The sequence below is a fragment of the Nicotiana tabacum genome, chromosome 18 (genome assembly GCF_000715075.1).
Source record: "Nicotiana tabacum cultivar K326 chromosome 18, ASM71507v2, whole genome shotgun sequence".
Classification (NCBI taxonomy): domain Eukaryota; kingdom Viridiplantae; phylum Streptophyta; class Magnoliopsida; order Solanales; family Solanaceae; genus Nicotiana; species Nicotiana tabacum.
In genome coordinates, this window is record NC_134097.1 from 152,695,754 (window position 1) to 152,715,367 (window position 19,614).

General features: G+C 36.6%; 1 protein-coding gene across 1 annotated transcript; it reads left to right on the forward strand.

Annotated features, from left to right (window-relative positions):
• Positions 1 to 1,846: 1,846 nt before the first annotated feature.
• Positions 1,847 to 2,547, forward strand: LOC107761024 (uncharacterized). Its single transcript, XM_016579176.2, has 2 exons — positions 1,847 to 2,328; positions 2,424 to 2,547. The coding sequence occupies exons 1-2, from the start codon at positions 1,847 to 1,849 to the stop codon at positions 2,545 to 2,547; spliced, it is 606 nt and encodes a 201-aa protein (XP_016434662.2).
• Positions 2,548 to 19,614: the final 17,067 nt, after the last annotated feature.

The following is a 19,614-nucleotide window of genomic DNA, read 5'->3' on the forward strand; positions in this document are numbered from 1 at the left end:
TTAAAAGATTTTAGAACATTATTATTACTCCCTCTGATCCGCAATGAGTGACCAATTTGCTTTGGGCACACTCATTAAAAAAATACTAAATTTTAGATGAAATAGTTAGTGTGACTAAATTACCTTTCATTAAATGTTACACCATAGTTATAGTAGCACTTCTCTTCTCAAATGTGAGGAGCAAATAACTTTTTAGGGATACGTACATAAGGGTAATTTTGAAAAAATAAATTAATTTTTTCTTGATTATATAAATGGACACTTGTTTTAGACCAAAATAAAATAGCAATTGCTCACTTATTGTGGACCAAAGGGAGTAATTTTTTGTAATTAAATAGTGCTAATTAAGTACTCCCTCATGTCCATAGTGATTTTTTAGCCTTTGACACAACCTTTAAGAAAATACCAACTCTTAGAGAAAAGAGGTATATTAACTAAATTACCCTGATTAAAATTTGCATATTATTACTTTGCATATTATGATCAACGAGGTTTACTTCATGGCATCAAGGTGACTCCTCGGGCACCATCTGTTTCACACCTATTTTTGCGGACGACGCCTTGTACTTTTTTCAGGTAGAGATTGGCGAGGCAAATATCATTAAACACTGCCTTGATAGCTATCAGAAGGCTTCTGGACAACAGGTCAATTTGCAAAAATTCGATTTATACTTTAGTCGGAATACATCAGAAGATATGAAGACTGCGGTAAAACATGCGCTTGGAATGAAAGAGATTGCTACCCTGGGCAAATATCTCGAATTACCATCCATTGTGGGTAGAAAAAAGAAGGACATATTACAATATGTATTAGATAAAGTTTGGGAAAAATTGCAAAGCTGGAAGCAAAAATACCTCTCTAGAGCTGGTAAGGAAATCCTACTGAAAACAGTGGTGCAAGCTATCCCAAATGATGTTATGATACTATTTCTTCTCCCAACAAGCACCTGTGACTCAATCGAGAAAGCAATGAATGGGTTCTGGTGGCGTGGAAAAGGTAGTGACACTGGGGGACTAAGATGGATGGCATAGAAAGGGCTATGTAAACGAAAAGAAGACGGGGGATTGAGATTTTGAGAGGTGCAGAATTTTAATTTGGCTATGCTAGCAAAAACAGCATGGAGTTTGATGACACGACCGGAGGCACTAGTGAGCCGAATATATAAAGCTCGATACTTCCTTATAGGAGATTTGCTTTCAGCAACAGTGGGAAATAACCCCAGTTATGTTTGGTGCTCATTATGCGCGGGGTTACAGGTCTTACAAGGTGGATGTGTTAGGCGTATAGGAGATGGACGTATAACAAAAATATTCCATACTCCATAGCTACCATCCGAGCAATTGCAAGTTATTCAAAGTGTGTGCAATAATGGGATGGAGGAGATGGTCGTGTCAGAATTAATATGTGAGGAGACTCGAACATGGAGCAAAGTGAAGCTGGAGACAATGTTTAATGCACAGGAGATTGAACTAATACAAAAAAATACCACTAAGCTCGACCTCACAGCCGGATAAATGGATGTGGTTGTTCGATCCAAAGGGCATGTATACAGTCCGTGGAGCTTTATGATCAAGTCGGACATGAAACTGAGGCAAGTCGCGACAACTTTGGCAATCGTTGTGGCAGCTGCGAACCCCACTAAAGATAAAAAACTTTATGTGGAGAACGATGAACAATGTACTCCCAACATGTGATAACTTGACCAGACGACATGTGATGAATAATGCAACTTGTCCATTGTGCTGGCAGCACCCCAAAACCGTCGAGCACTGCCTCCTTAATTGCACCATGGCTAAGACATGCTGGTTGCAATCTCACGTGGGATGGAGAGAAATAATTTTGAATATGGAGCAGTGGTTTAACAAGCTTAATCATACATTGAACAAGAAGGAGATTGAAGAAGCAATCATGATATGCTGGGAGATTTGGAACTATAGAAATGGTGTAATCTGGAACCAAAGAACGAGTACGGTGGATCGCATACTAGATAAAGCTATTAGCTTCATCAATGAATGGCCCAATTACGCACATGGGCAGGATAACGAGGAGAATCAAAAGTGGAAACCCCCAGATGGTTTAGCCCTCAAGTGCAATATTGACGCATCTTTCAACCTTGCAACTGGTGAAGCTAGAGCAGGGATGGTTGTTCGGGATAGGCACAGTGAGTTTTTGAGAGGTAGATCGACATATATAGGGGCAACATTCAGTTCGATGATGGCAGAGGCATTGGCGGTAAAGGAAGCTCTTAGTTGGCTGAAACTTCACTACGATGACACCAAGATAGAGCTCGAGATGGATAGTCTATTTGTGAAGTTGCATTGGATAAGGTCGAAGATATTTACTCGTATTTATCTGACACGATTTCTGATTGTAAAAACCTTTTTAAAGGTTTTTAGTTTCTGTCTTTGTCTGTTGTTCGAAGGTCTGCGAATCAGGTTGCTCAGGCATTAGCACGAGTGGCTGATTCTATGTCAGGCTCGATGGAGTGGAATGCTAGCCCTCCATCCTTTATTGTAGATGCTTTATATTTTGATTTGAAAAATTAAGATGATGATTGTTTAAAAAAATATTGGGATATGTAAATGAGGCTAATTTTGAAAAAAATAAAATTAACTATTTCTTTATTAAGTAAAAGAACACTTATTATGGACCGGATGGGATGGAGTATTATTGATATGGAAGTTGGAAGCTGTATAGTCTCCCTAGTAAATTGAGCTTGTTACGTAGTAGTAAGTTATAATTAAGTCCAGAAACCTTTTCTTTTTCTTGTAAAAGTTATACAAAAAATATATTTGAACAAATCAAGAATGACCCAAATGTCTAGAATGGGGGTATAATAGTAACTTCGTATGGCTTTTGAGGGCATAATGGATATTTGTGCATTTTAATTTTCCATATATACCCTTTGGCAGATTTTTCGTTTTGATTTAATTTTTTTCAAACAATTGTCTCTCACTAATTTAATTGTCTTACATTCCCAAAATGCATGCTACATCATTTTCCATAAAGCACATATACATATACTATACTAATTAAATGAAACAAAATATAATATACTTATACTATACGAATTAAACTAAATACACTAAAATATATACATAATATATTAGAGGAAATACGTATAAAAATTAAACTACTAATATTTATGATTGAAGTGGTCACTTTCTAACCCTAAACACTTAATATATTTGGCCAAACCTAAAAAGCTTTTTCAGCCCCCATTTTTCTATCTTTGTTTTCTCCTTCTTCATCTTTTATCTTTCTTAGGGTTAGATTAAGAAATGGACCATGAGAAGAGGAATAATGCTTTGAAATTTTATGTAGTGTTTCATAAGAGGCCTGAATTGTACAACTCTTGGCATCAGTGTGCTCCTATGGTTATTGGTGTCACACGCAACATCTTCAAGGCCTTCAAAATGTATGATGAAGCCATAGAAGCTTTTAATGAATTTAGAAATGGATCTCAAGCTGATAATATATCGGCATCGAAGGTGTATGTTGTATTTTGTGGTAAAAAGCCAGGATTATACAACTCTTGGTGTGAGTGTGCTCCTATGGTTATAGGTTTCAAAGGAAACATCTTTGTTACACCTCATGTTCTCGTACGTTAGAGTATTCGTAAGTCAATTGATATAAGCTCAGAAATGAGATCAACTTTGAAAGTATATAAGGTAAGCTCAGAAAGGAAGCTCATTTTCTTCTTCCTCTCCTTCATTTTCTTCTCCTCCTCCTCCTCCACTTTCATCCTCATTTTCTTCTTCTTCAGATTCATTTTCTTCTTCATTATACCCTTCTCGAGAGCATTCTACTTCGCCAGATTCAGTAGAATACTCATCCTCGCTGTCAAGAGTTTGAAGACATAGTGCTGCTGCTGGCGGCTGTGAGTGAGTTATATGGGTGGTGATGTTCTCCGGCGAGCTAGAGAGTTCCATTTTATAGGAGGAAATACTCTCCCCCCTCCCAAAAGACGTCGAATCCATAGTCAGAAAATGGCAAAAATAGAAAGGGGAAGAGGAAAGGAAGAAAGGGATGTTGGGTTTGACCACTATGAACTGATCCGGTCGATGTTACATCGTACAAATCAGAAGAAGAAGAAAATATATTCTCTGAATGGGACATCAACGATCGACCGGAGAAATAAATAAAGGTTGTAGAGAGAGATGCGTAGTACTTAATTACATGCACAGAGAATAATGATGACGAAGACAGTACATCTCTTTGGATGTGGACGGGGGAAAATATTTGGGACTTCGGATTCAGATTCAACTTTGGAGAAACCGCTAATGCACCTCATGCATTAATTTCTTACATATTTCTTATTCCAATGTCCCTTTTTATGAGTTTATTTATATTCATCAACTTAAGCACAATTCTTTCAATAAAATTAGGCGTATCTTTCAAGATTCAATAAGCTCTTTTAGTATAAATTAAGAGCAAAAATAATAAATATTGAATAAAAGGAAATACAACACAAAAGAAAAAAAAAATATTCACTCTTGTTTCTCTGTTATTTATTTTTGAATATATATAGGATAAACCGATAGAAGTTTTAACTGTCAACTTTAGTAGCTTATAAAAGCTATTTTGAATCCATTAAAAATTCTAACCCAATTGTCAAAAGCCAACGTTAGAAACTATGAATAAATATCCATTAATGTTAATCAAGAGTAATAGTATCAAATTTGATTAGTTACAAAATCATTATTATATTTGAATGTTTATTGAAATTAATTATAGCAATTTAGTGGAAAAAATTTGGAGTATATATCTTGATTGCACAAGAAAATAATTTATCTCTCACATGCAAATTTAGTGAAATATTAAATATTTTTTATTAATCATTTATCGATGTCACGATCCAAAAACCACAAGTAGTGATGGCACCTAACTCAACCCACTAGGTAAGCCAACAAACATGAATAAAACACAATATGAGTGAGATAACAAGAAAATAGAGACTAGCTAACTGAACCTTTACAAGTTTACCATGACCTGATAGTACGAATCACAAGCTTCTATGATTTGAAATTTCAAAATTGATACAAATAAATGCACGTTCTGTTTGAAAGGTTACATAAACAGATTAACAATACTCTAAACTACCAAGGACAAGTGTCAGTTGTATCCAAACGCACGAACATCTTCTGAATCAACACTCGACGTCACAAGCAATTCCGTTCTATAATCTGCACGGAACATGCAGAAGTGCAGTATCAGTACAACCGACCTCATGTACTGGTAAGTATTTTGTCTAACCTCGCCGAAGTAGTGACGAGGCTTTTAGTTAAAAAGATGTTTATTGCAATAACTTGTACAATAGTTTAACAGTAAAGCAGTTCAAAGTATAACGGATAAAAGTATCATACGCAACTCAGCGAGATAGTCAATAATTACTAAAAAGAACCATAGTAGAATTTTCGTGGTTTTTACTTGCATAAGATATATGTCCAAAATGTCAAATCACATGGCGTGGTAACACCCTTCGTGCTTTTATCTCATCCTCACCATGTATAAATAAATTTATGTAACAATTTAATTAGTACGACAACACCTTTCGTGCGTTCAACTCATCTTTCCAAAGTGATCGTATAACAGAGCCAACCATATCACAGGAACACAATAATAGGAATTACTAAGTAGGAAATACGCAAGTAACAATGGTGGACAAGGATACACATGTGGGTCACAGTAAAGGACTAAGTGGAAAGCATGCGAGTAACAACAACAATTGGAAAACAAGGAATATCAACTTCAATTAACTAGCATATTGGAGACCTGAGTATAAATATAACAATTAAGAAGGAAACACATGTTCTTTACAAGTTAACAAGTAAGGGCATGAATGACTAGCATGGTGGAAGGCTTATACTAAAGTGCAACATAATAGATACAACATGAGTATAATTATAAAAGCAGGAATAGATATGGTAATTGTAAGTTAAGCAAGTAAAAGACATGGACAATGCAACAACAATTGAGATAAAGGTCAAGTACAGGACAATAACAACAAGTCACACCAAATATGTAAATACAATAATAACAACTCAAGGTAAGGGCGCAACTGTATATACGGGAAACAGATATCACATCATAATGCATGTCCCTCATCCTCACCTGCACGGACACCCTTCGTGCCATGACATCACCATAACATACAAGCATAACAATATAAATGAAATGGCACGGCATCACCCTTCGTGCTTTATACTTTCTCTCACATGATAATGTATAAACAATGGCACGACATCACCCTTCGGTTGTAGTAATGTAGTAATGATTTCGCATCGAGATGACCAAATTACACATCAATGTATTCTTACAATTTTCATCAAGTTTGATCAAGTTATTACAAACTAAGTCTTGACATCGATCATTTAATATTATGTCCTTAGTATCTAAGAGTCAAGGCATTAAGCAGAATGTTACGAAATTCTACAAATACAAATATAGCATAATCCACCTTCCGAGCATGATTAACCCTGACACATACATATACGCTCGTCACCTCATATATGTATCACCCCCTACATGTAGCAAACAATGACAAATATGAGGAAAAATTCCCTCAACAAAGCTAGGCAAAATACTTACCTCAATCCGATTAACTCAACACTCAACTTAGCCTTTTCCTCTACAAATTCGCCTCCGCTCGACTCAATCTAGCCAATGACGACTTGAATACACCACACAATGCAAGAGAAAATAATTTCAATTAATAAAGCTATGATTTTTATTCAATTTCTAAAAAGTCAACAAAAGTCAAACATCGGGCCCGCCTGGTCAAAACCCGGGTCCAAAGGTAGGTCTTGACTACCCATAGCCCCACGAGTTTAAATATGTGTTTTATTTTCAAATTCGACTCTTATTCGACTCTCAAATATCAAATTTTTACTTTTTAAAACTTTGACAAAATCCCAAATTTTTCCATAGTTTTCCCATGAATTTGATGTTAAATCTTGTATAAAATCATGAAATATAGTAGGAAATTGATTAAAGATACTTACCCAATGATTTGTCATGAAAATTCCCTCTCAAAATTGCCTCACCTCGAAGCTAGGGTTCAAAATACGAATAATGAAGCAAAAACTCGGAATTCCCAGCACTTAACAGGTTGCAGATGTCGCATTTTGCGAACCCCGCAATTGCGAAAAATAATTCGCAATTGCGAACCTGAAGGAGTTCTGCTGAGGTCGCATTTGCGACAAAAACTTCGCAAATGCGAAGACCAGCCTTCATAAATGCAGCTGCTTCATCGCAAATGCGAAAAGCTGCCTAGTCGCCCAGACTTCACAACTACAAGGTTTCTTCGCAAATGCGATGGCCGCATTTGCGACCAAAACATCGCAAATGCGAAGATATTAGAACCAGAAATCAAAAACTATGCAAAAATATTTCGAAACCAATCTGAAACTCACCCGAGCCCTCGGAGCTCCAAACAAAATATACACACAAGTCTAAAAACATAACACGAACTCGATCGTGTGCTCAAATCATCAAAATAGTTTAGAAAACCACGAATCGGATGCCAAAACACATGAAAATCAAACTAAACTTCAAGAACTTCTAGAATCACAACCGAGCGTCCGAACCATATCAAATCAACTCCGAATAGCGCCAAATTTTTCAGACAGGTTCCATATAACAAGATGAACCTACTCGAAGCTTTAAATCACACATGACAACCTCAAAATAATGAATCACAGCTCAAGCCGAAATTAATGAACTTTGAAACTTCAACTTTCACAACAGATGCCGAAACCTACCAAATCATCTCTGATTGACCTTAAATTTCGCACACAAGTCACATTTGACATTACGGACATATTTCATCTTTCGGAATCGAAATTCGACCCCGATATCAAAAAAGTTCACTCCCGGTCAAACTTTCCAAAATCTAACTTTTGCCAATTCAAGACTAATTCCACTACGGACCTCCAAATTACAATCCGCACGCGCTCCAAAGTTCAAAATCATCTAGTGGAGCTAACGGAACTGACGAAACCCCGTTCCGAGGTCAAATGCTAAAAAGTCAAACTTGATCATTTCTTCCAACTTAAAACTTAAATCTTGAAGTTCATTCTCCCAAATCGATTCCGGATAACTTAAAAACCAATACTGACGATTTACGCAAGCCGTAATACATCATGCGGAGATACTCGAGCCCTAAAAATACCAAGTGAAGTGCAGATACCCAAAACGACCAGTCGGGCCGTTACAATCGACTAGGATAAATTTGTTAAAAAAAATAACTTCTTCTTGATTTTAATATTTTACAAGATTAGAAAATCACTTATTATGAACTGAAGGAGTATATCATAGTTCAATTTACATCTTGGAGCATCAGACGGAATTGAAAAAGGATCAATTTCTTAATTTGTGATTACACGATCACATTTTGCTTTAGCAAAGAAAAAAGGTCCATCTATAGTAGCTAATTATACTAATAACATAGAAATAATGTTTGTCAGCGTATGCATTACAAAAGGTTTTTTGTTATATACCTATATAATATTATTTCTCTTCTATTTGTTAAAGGCATCATTTGAACGGATTTTAATATTTTACTTCTATCGAAACGTACAATATTTTCAGTTAACCTATATTCTATTATTTGCACATGAGCAACCTTTTTGTTTTAATTAGCTAGTGCATCCTAGTACGTACATACATTTAACATTCCAAATTGTACAGAATAAGATCGTAACTTTTTTGGGCATCAAAGTTACCTTAGACGGCTAATACACATTAATGATTGATGTTGTCTTGTTTAAGTATCAACATATGGCTAATACACATTAATGATTGATGTTGTCTTGTCATATAAATTCTCCATAATGTACCCATATACTCTACTATTTAACAATTTGAACATCTGAAAACTACTACGTAATTAGTACTTAGCAAATTTCGGACTTAAGTGGGAGAAACAAATTCTGCGTCACATTGTAAGAAGATAAAAGGAAGAAAAAAAAATTTGAAAAATAGGCTACTTGAAATGTGTGTATGCTTGTTTTTATTTTAATTCTAGTTATAAAACTATTTTAGAAATCTATTAATTTTCATTGGTCTAATACTGTAATAATTATATTTGTATGCAATATTACTTGTGATATTATTTACAGATTGTTTATGGTATATATATTCTTGATGTGCCAAGGGGAACAGCTATCATTCAGAAAATGGAACCTGTTTTCCATGCTGAACGCATAGTAGCACAAGAAGAAGAAGAAGGAGAATGGGACAGGAAAAGGAAAAGGAAAAGGAAAAAGGATAGACCAGGACAATAAGGATTTGGGAGATGTCGACCGAAGCAACACTTTTGGACAAAATAAGAGATACTGAAGCAGATAACATTACATATATGCATAAAATAAAGGCAAAATTATGGTCACTGGGATACTTAAACTTGCACCCATTTTTCAACCCGGTAAAAAATTTATATATTTTCCATTTGAACACTTCAACTCATTAATTTACACAATTTTAAACTCTTTTGACCGTTGGCTATGCTTTTGTGGCAACAATGTAACTGACGTGATAAAAATGTGTGATAATCACGCCTATGAAGCGCGTGTATATAATGAATATGAGAATTTCATTTACTAAAATTATAAATAATCTATATCTATTATATAATAAAAGGAGAGGCAAACACATATTATTAAGACAAGTGGCATAACCACAAAAAGTCAAGTGGCATTTTTAAAACAAAATAAACTACTTTTTTTTAACTAAAAAGACTTTTTAAATTTTGAATTAAATTAATTACTCTATTTGAATTAATAAATATAGATATCTTATAATTACCTATATTTTGAAAAACGAAAATATAAAAAAAGATAACTACCCATTCAAGTTGGGGAGTAGTTTCAAGTTGAAGTTTTAAAGTTATTTTAAAATTAAGGAAATGAAAAATAAGAAAAAAAATTTAATTAGCTACAACAAAAAAGCGAAAATATTAATTAAAAAAACTACCTATTCAAGTTGGAGAATAGCTTCAATTTGGAGTTTTAAATTATTTTAAAATAAAAAACAAAGATAGAAATAAAAATGCCAATTCAAATTGGGTTGTGGTTTCAATTTGGAGTTTTAAAATTATTCTAAAATAAAAAACAGAAATAAAGAAATAAAAATTACCAATTTAAATTGGGGAGTAGTTTCTTTCTAATATAGTAGTCTATATATATATATACATACACACACACAAAAAGAGAAGTACACAAAAAAAAAAGAGAACTAAATAATTACATGATGCCAAGTGGTATAACCATAAGATGCCAAGTATAGATTTTTAGGACAAATCTCCAACAAAGTTGGTGTTTTAAAATTATTTTAATAAAAAAAAAGATAAAAAAATAAAAAACTGCCAATTCAAATTTGGCAGTAGTTTCAACTTGGAGTTCTAAGACAAAATAAACTACCTTTCTAACTAAAAAAATCTTTTGAATTAATTGGTTATTCTATTTGAATTAGTAAATATAGATATCTTATAATTAGCTTTAATAAAAACAAAAAGAAAATTACCATTCAAATTGGAGAGTCGTTTCAAGTTGGAGTTTTAAAACTATTTTAAAATAAAAAACAAATGAAAAAATAAAATATATAAATAAAAGAAATACCCATTCAAATTGGAAAGTAGCTTCAATTTGGAGTTTTAAAATTATTTTAAAATAAAAAATATATATATAAAGAAATAAAAAAACTTTCAATTCAAATGAAAAATACAAAAAAGTCAAGTAGCATTGTTAAGACAAAATATTTTTCAATTCAAAATGGGGAATAGTTTTAAGTTGGATTTATAAAATTATTTTAAATTTAAAAAACAAAAAATAATAAAAAAATAAATTAGCTACAGTAAAAGACGAAAATATTAAAAAAAAAAAAAAAAACTACCTATTCAAGTTGGGGTGTAGTTTTGGTTACTCCATTTCTAACTAAAAAAAACTTTGAATTTTAAATTTTGAATTAATTGGTTACTTTATTTGAATTAATCAATAAGGATATCTTATAATTAGTTATATAAAAAAAAGAAAAAATTACCCATTCAAATTGGGGAGTAGTTTCAAGTTAGAGTTTTAAAATAAAAACAAAAGAAAATAAAAAAATAAAGAAACTTTCAATTCAAATGAAAAATATAAAATTATAAAGATACTATTAGGATATTATATATATATATATATATATATATATATATATATATATATATATATATATATATATATAAATATAAATATATATGCACTTATCTCTTTATTTGATGAATTCAAAATTATAATTTAGTAAAAGAAAATATTACATTATTTAAATTTTTAATAAACTACAAAATCTAAAAACTAACCAAATAAGTATTACAGTAGAAAGGAATGTTCGAAAAGAGGGGGATGGAGATAATGTTATGATATTTACAGTTTGAATTAATGAAAAAGTAAAAGACAAATAATGACCACTCAAGAAAAGTATCAATAGTACTAAGTACTTGCTAATTAAATAATAAAAATAAAAATGAATAAATAATTTACTTAATTGCTATATGATATGTATTCTTTAATTTTTTATAAATTGCATTATACTTCTGCATACTATATTAAATAATAAAATATAACTAATATTTATTGATATATTAAATCATAATTTTATAATATTAATATTCTGTCAAATTTTCAAGCATCGCGCGGATTCTTATACTAATAAATAAATAAAGGAAAAGCAAAAAATAAAAAGAAGAAGGAAAAAACTCCTTCCCAGCTACTTTGCCCCCTCCCCCTCCCCCCCCCACCCCCCCCATTCTCTTTCCCCGACCCTCTTTCTCCGGTGGCCATTCCCCTCATTTCTTCATCTTCTTCAATTCCATTTCTCCAAATTTTTCCTCTTCCCCCTTCATCTAACTCCAAACCCACTTTAAAAACATTATCACAATCACTTTTGTTACTGCCACCCCAAACACCACTTTCAACCATTAGTATCTAGAGCACTTTTTTGCTACAAGATTCATATAGATCGCCAAGATAGATGGGCGAAATAAGGACGCTGACAAATACGAAATTGAGGAAAGAAGTGTTGGAGTGGTCGGAATAGACGTTTTGGGGATTTTTTTTTTTTTTTTCTTTTTGATAGGTAGATAAGGTGTAAAATTTGCCCAAGACAACAACCCACTTGTTGCGGCAGCTAGGGTTTAGGAACTAAAATTTACAACTAAGAAGAGAAAATAAGAAATTAAAAGGAGAATTCTTCCATTCATAATTTGATACTGCAAATACAAGGTATATAAACTTTCACTCCTAGTTAAAAGACAAAAGAGCATAACTAACTCTATTGGACTCTAAGCACCTAAAATTAATAATTAACAATACTAATGTGTAAATGCCAAAACTTACACTTAAACTAGTAGAGGACTCAAATGCTCTCAATGAAAGCTTCAGCCGAAAGACATTCCTAACTAACTTAACTGCTAGGTGCAACTACGCAAGCTCTTTGTACAACTCTGATCAGCTGCCAATTAAACCTCGCATCAGTTCCCCCTCTTAATATCTTCCTTGACCTCAAGGAAGAAAAGCGGGAAAATGTATTATCAACGTTTGATAATCTTCCCAGGTTGCACATTCTGCAGGTACTTGTTTCCATTGAATTAAGACTTGAGTCATAGCCTTGTTTCCCTTTTGGATCATTCGTCTCTCCAAAATCTTCTCAGGTTGTGGACAATAAGGGCTTGATCAATCTATAACTGGTGGGTGAGAAATGGTTGTTGGGATCTCATGGTAGGTTTTAAGTTGGGAGACATGGAAGATTGTGTGCAAGAGGAGTTGAGGGGGAAGTGATAGTTTGTAGGCTACAGATCCCATTTTTTTCAGAACTTGGTAAGGACCATAGTACCTAGCAGACAACTTAGATAATGGTTTTCCTGACATAGAAACTTGTCTGTATGGTTGAATTTTAAGGTAGACCCAATCTCCCTCTTTGAATTGTCTATTAGACCTGTGTTTGTTGGCTCACTAACATTCTTTGTTGTGCTCTTTTAAGATGGTACTCCAGTAATTGCCCTTTGAATTCTCGAGTCAACAAGCTTTTGTCTATCTCATCCAATCCTGAATCACGAGAAGCATAGGGTAGATGTAGAGGTTGAGGCTAGACCTACAAGCCTCATAAGGTGTGCTTTGAATTGAGGTATGGAAGGTGGTGTTATACCACTATTTAGCTGATGCTAAGAACTGAGTCCAATCAGCCTGAGAATATGAGCTGAAGCACCTCAAAAAGGTCTCTAAACACCTATGTACCACCTATGTCTGGCCATTGGGGATGGTAGGCAGTGGAGCTGTTCAATGTTACTCCGTCATAGAAAATAACTCCTGTCAAATTTTACTTGTAAAAGTGGGATCCCTGTTACTAGTAATATCCTCTGGTACCCCATGTAGATTGTAAATGTTTTCCATGAAAACTTTTGCTATATCATGAGTGGAATAAGGATGGGAAAGGCAAATAAAGTGAGCATTTTTTGTGAGCATGTCTACTACAATCCAAATCACACTTTTCCCGTTTTATTTAGGCATCCCTTCAATGAAATTCATGCTTATACTACTCCATGTTGCTACAGGAATAGGTAAGGGTTGTAACAACCCTGGATAAGGTGCATTATCATATTTATGCCTTTGGCATATATCATAGGCCTTCATATAATTATGAACCTCCTCCCTCATTCCTTTCCACCAGAAAAGTGCTGCCAACTTTCTGTAAGTGTTATCAATACCAAAATGTCCTCATGTTGGGGAATCATGCCAAAACTATAGGTTGTCCTTTCTTTGTTATTGATCAGGACCTACTACTAGTTTCCCCTTCCTTCTTAGTTGACCATGGATGAAAGTGCATTTATTAACCTCAGCTCCTTTCTCCTTTATTGCCTGAATCAATATTGTGAGCTCTTCATCCTTGTCCCAGCTTTTCATTACTAACTCTAACAAGTCAATTTTCATAATGGAGAGTGTCATTACAGCCAACTTGATTAGAGGAAGCCTTGATAGAGCATCAACTGCTTTATTTTCCTTCCCTTTCTTGTAATCAATCAAAATTAAACTACATAAGTTTGGTGATCCATTTGAGTTGAGTGCCTGTGTGTGACTTTTGATCTAATAGGAATTTAAGAGCTTTTTGATCTATCTCTACAATGAAAGGCATGTCTGTCAGGTACTATGACCATTTGTTCATAGCTAGCACTAAAGCCAACAACTCTTTTTCATAAACAAATAGGGACTGGTGTCTTTTGGAAAGTCCCTTGTTAAGGAATGCAATGGGGTGCCCTTTTTGCATTAAGACATCACCAATGCCCATGTTGCATGCATCAGTCTCAACCACAAATATTAGGGAGAAGTCTGGGAGAGTTAGGACTGGTGTTGTAGTCAGTGTCTCCTTGAGTTGTTTTAAAGCTTCTCTAGCCTCCTCATTCCATATTAAGATGTCCTTCTTGAGAATGTAAGTGAGGGGTTTTCTAATGACACCATAATTCCTGATGAACCTTCTATAGTATCTTGCAAGGCCCAGAAATCCCCTCAATTGTGTCACAGACTATGGTTCAGGCCATGTCCTCACAGCTTCCACCTTCCTTGGATTAGTGGACACTCCCTATGCTGAGATATAGTATCCTAAGTACTCTATTCTTTTGGCAGCAAAGACACATTTACTCTTTTTGGCCAACAACTGATGTTGAACAAGTAGTTCAAAGGCCACCTTGAGATGTTGTATGTGCTCCTCCAAGCTCCTGCTATAGACCAAAATGTCATACAAAATACTAGAATGAACTTTCTGAAGTGATCCTGAAAGATGTGGTTCATCAATCCTTGGAAGCTTGAGGGTGCATTGGTCAAGACAAATGGCATAACCAAGTACCCATAATGGCCAGAGTGTGTTTGAATGTTGTTTTAGGAACATCTGAGGTTGCCATTCTTATCTAATGATAGCCTGCCCTCAAGTCTATTTTAGAATAAACATGAGATCCTCCTAGCTCATCAAGTAACTCCTCTATGATTGGGATGGAAAACTTATCCTTTACAATTGCGTTGTTTAATGCTCTATAATCCAGACATAATCTCTGGGACCATCCTTTTTCCCTACCAGTACAACAGGTGAGGCATAAAGGCTTGAACTGTATTGTATAATTCCTTGTTTCAACATCTCCTTTTTTCTTATTTAATACTTTATCTTTTTGGAGTCATCCTTGGTTGATTCTTGGTCGTTCTTCCTTAAGTAGAATTCTTTTGATTAGATTTTAACCTATATAGTTATTCCCTCCGCCTATCAGGGTCACATTTGGGCGGGCTCGATGGGCGAACTTCGCCAGTTGCTCCCTTTGAGAAATTTGAGCACATTGGCCGAGGAGTGACCCTTCATAGCGAGATAATGGTGCGATGTTTCGCGAGCTCTGCCTGATCGTTATGTCAGTTTGAAATGATGTCAATCTGTCATATGTCATTATGTTGCATGTTTCCTATATGTTACGTCGTTTCTCATGCCTTCTATGCTTTAAAAGTAACGTGGTGGTGTTTGGTTTTCCTGGTGATGATGTTTGTATTCTTACAAATATAGAAGGGAACTCCTCATTTGGGGTTGTTGTGTTTCCTACATATTTTCGAAAAACTCCAGGCTTCTCTTTCCCCCTTCTTCAGATTATTACGTCTCCATCTCTCTTCTTTTGAAGTTTCTTTCCAGCGTTACTCCCTCTACCTTAGCACTTATCATCTATATAACCAATGAAAACATGGCTAGTGCATCTTCTGCCTAGAGTCGTCGGTATCATTGCATCGGAAACGGATGTGCCCTCCCATGAAGAAGGGACGACAATTGTGGAAGATGAGAATTTTCCCACTGTGGATGAAATAATTCCACGCTCGGGGCAAGCCAGGACTGATTTCAAGAACTTACCTGACACCGATCCTAAGCCTATCATTTCTGTGATGGACACTACGCTGCTTGCTGCGCTTAAAGCTAAGTGAAGGATTCCTGATCACGTTGAACTCATTCCCGTGGGTAACGACATCGTACAAATACATCGCCTGGGGTACTGTGCATTTTATGCGTACTCTTTTGTCATCGATTACACACTTCCCCTTCCTTACTTGGCAGAAGACTTCTGTCGCTATTATGGGGTGTACCCGGCTCAGCTCTCTCCGTATCTATACAAGCTCTTCCTCATGCTTACTAAGTATGCGGAACTGGTTGGCTGGGGGATTTCTCTTAGCCACTTACTTCACCTCTTCGTACCCTATACATGTTCGTTACCACGGGGCCAAGGGCTTGATGGTAAAGATGGACAATAAGACTAATCTCCGCTTTTGGGAGAGCTTTTTCTTTGTAAAGACGGAGCACGTAGTGTCAATATATATATATATATATATATATATATATATATATATATATATATATATTATATTTTAAAAAATACTTCTCGTTGCCCCTTCCGGTGATCTAATTATCCTTCTTTTTCCCTTTTTCTCTACTTTACAGCCGATAAGGCGCTTCCTCCGCTAGTCACTGACATTCGCGAGTGGCTGAGATAGGTTTTGCCCCATACGATGGGGATTCGTGAATGGTCCCATTTCACGAGAGATTCGGGTGTAGACATTCTATCGGTGAGTTATCTCGTCTTATCCTTAGTCTTTTTGCCCTTTGCTTTGTATTTTCCTCCTTGGTTTAAGCTTTTCTCGTTGGTAGGTCGACGGATCACCAGGAGGGTGAGGGCTCTCATACCCGTTTTCCGTCAGTCAGGTCTCTCGACCGAATCTGCACCGATTTCTGCTGCAAGAGAGAGCATTCAGACCGCTGCTACTTTACAAACTACGACCCTTCCCGGGCTTGGCCATCGTTAGGTTGCTTGTCAGGCGGAGGCTCCGCTTCTCGTGGTTCATTTTCTGGAAGAATCATCTCAGGACGACGACAAAGAGGATCCATTAAAGAGGCGGTGAATAAGGGCTGATGGGGTACCCAAGACCGAGGGGCCTTCAAGGGACAATCCCTTGTCGGCGGTGTTTGAGCCCGCTAGTGATGTCGATTTAGATGAGGAGATTGTGTCCCCCTCGAGCGTGTAGGGTGTGCCCATTTCTAGCATGAAGGAATCTATAGTGGTAGGGGGCAGAACGTGGAGGCCGCTGCGATTATTCCGAGTGGTCGATCAACTTCACAACAGGTTTGTGCTCCCTCTTCGGCCAGCGAGAGGGCACATGTGTAGTTATTGATGACTATGAATCCAGTTCAAATATTAACCCCAAGGACATAAACATGTTTAAAATGGGGTTTACTTGGGTGGAGGTGGGAACGGATAGTTCCTCCGTGTGATCGAGATTGCTCCAGATTGCATTTGTTGGAGGATATGGTGAGCCTGGTAGCCCAATTTGCCCTCCTTTGTTTTGCTATTGAAAGTAAGTCCCTCTAGGAAATCAACGATGTTGTCTTATCATGGGGCGTAGCCGGAATGGCTTTGAGGGTGGGTTTATTGCTTTCTTCGTTTTACGTCTACTCTTATTGACTCTCTCTCTCTGTTCTCTTTTTTTTCTTCAGACTTTTATTTTGGAAACTGAGAGTATCCGCCGTGAGGAGAGGCGGGCTGCCACTTTTCAGAAAATGGTTTCAAAATACCACAGATATCGTGACAAGTGCTGCAAGATGCATGTGCGGCTCCAGGCGGGCGATTCCTCAGTCCCTTAAGGAGGAGTTGGAGCGAAAAGACGAAGACCTGATGCGGTCTATGGGCAGATGTAACGAACTCGATGGGCTGCTTAAAGCTAAAGAAGAAGAGCTCGAGGTGGGAAAGGTGTTGCAGTTGAGTGTGTTGATCTTCAAGCGAAGGTGGTGGCCTTGCGGGCGGAGCTTGAGTAGAGTGATGCTAGGGTCACCGATTTAAGTGTTGAATTAATGGAAAAGGTGACCGAATTGGAAGGGAAGACAACCGAGCTGGAGAGGGATGAGGAGGCCCGAGTAGCATCCTTGGCAAAAGCTGCGGCGCTAGAAGAGTCTATCCGCGTTCTCAGGTCCGAACATGCCATTAAGATGAAGACGACTGCTCTGAGGGAGGCGCGACTTGATGAGCGAATTGGCAAGCTTGAGAGGGACGTCTCGAGCCTGTGTGATCAAATTACTTCTCTTGAGGCGGAGAGAGCGCAATTGTTGGCTTCGACTTCTCATGCATCCGCCTCTATTAACGTTCCTCGCCTTTTTGTACGAGATGTGGGTCCATATTGAGGCTCAGCGGGATATATAAAAGGGCTTGTTGGCAGCAGGGAATGTTTTTTAGGCTAATTTTGAAAAGGTTTGTGTTAAAGCGCGTGAGGCCCGGCTTGTCTGCGGTTATGACCCCGCGACATCGGAGGCTGGTGGAGACGATGAGGCTGTGGATGGGATTTCCTTTAATTATGATCATCCTGATGGAGAGGGTGACGGTGGAGGTGAATCTGCCGAACCGAACGGAGAGAGAAGTGACGACGTGGATAAGAATAATGCTGAGTGAAGCTTTTGTACTAAAAACATTTTATCCTATATTTAGTTAGTTGGATGGGGCCCCCTTTTGGCCCTTTGTAAGATGCTACTCTCCTTTTGAACGCAACAGTTGATTTGTCCTTGATTGTATGTCTTTAGCCTTTCCTTCTTTTTCTTTTGAATTTCTTGGATCTTTCGCAATGAGTCCCTGACTTTCGGTAGTTAATTCAAACGAGGTCTAATTTTGACCTGCTAATTCGAGTGAGGTCAAATATTGACCTGCTAATTCGAGTGAGGTCGAATTTGACTTACTAATTCGAGCGAGGTCGAATTTGTCTCGCTAATTTAAGTGAGGTAGAATTTAGGCTTTGTTAATTTGAGCAAGGTCGAATTTATACTTGTTAATTCGAGCGAGGTAGAATTTAGATTGATTCGAACGAGGTCAAATTTAGATTGAGACGAACGAGGTCGAATGTAAGTTAATTCGAGCGAGGTCGAATGTAGAACAATTCGAACGAGGTCGACCGTAATTTAATCCGAGCGGGATCAAATGTAGAACGATTCGAACGAGGTCGAATGTAGTTAATTCAAGCGAGGTCGAATGTAGAATGATTCGAACGAGGTCGACCGTAAGTTAATTCGAGCGGGATCAAATGTAGAACAATTCGAATGAGGTTGAATGTAAGTTAATTCGAGCGGGGTCGAATGTAGAACAATTTGAACGAGGTCGAATGTAAGTTAATTCGAGCGAGGTCGAATGTTGATTAATCCGAACGAGGTCGAATGTAAGTTAATTCGAGCGAGGTCGAATGTTGATTGATTCGAACGAGGTCGAATGTACATTTCCTTTGCGTTGGTGTGATATGTAAATTTGGTGGAGTTATTTAAGAATTTCATATACTGCTTCATTTATTCATTGGAGAATATTACATATTTCTGTTTGGTATAGACATACATTCGAGGAGTCCCAGTCCATCTAGTTCATCTCTTGGCCTAGAGAGGTAGTTGGTAGGCCGGGCGATGGATGTCTCTCTCAAACTTTGGGGTGTCTCAATATATGTATGAGATTGAATTTTGGCTAGTTGTGTCATCGCATAGTGACTTTGGCGAGTGCGCGAGTGAGTTTCACGCACTTGTGCTTTGTCTGCATGTTAGAGAGA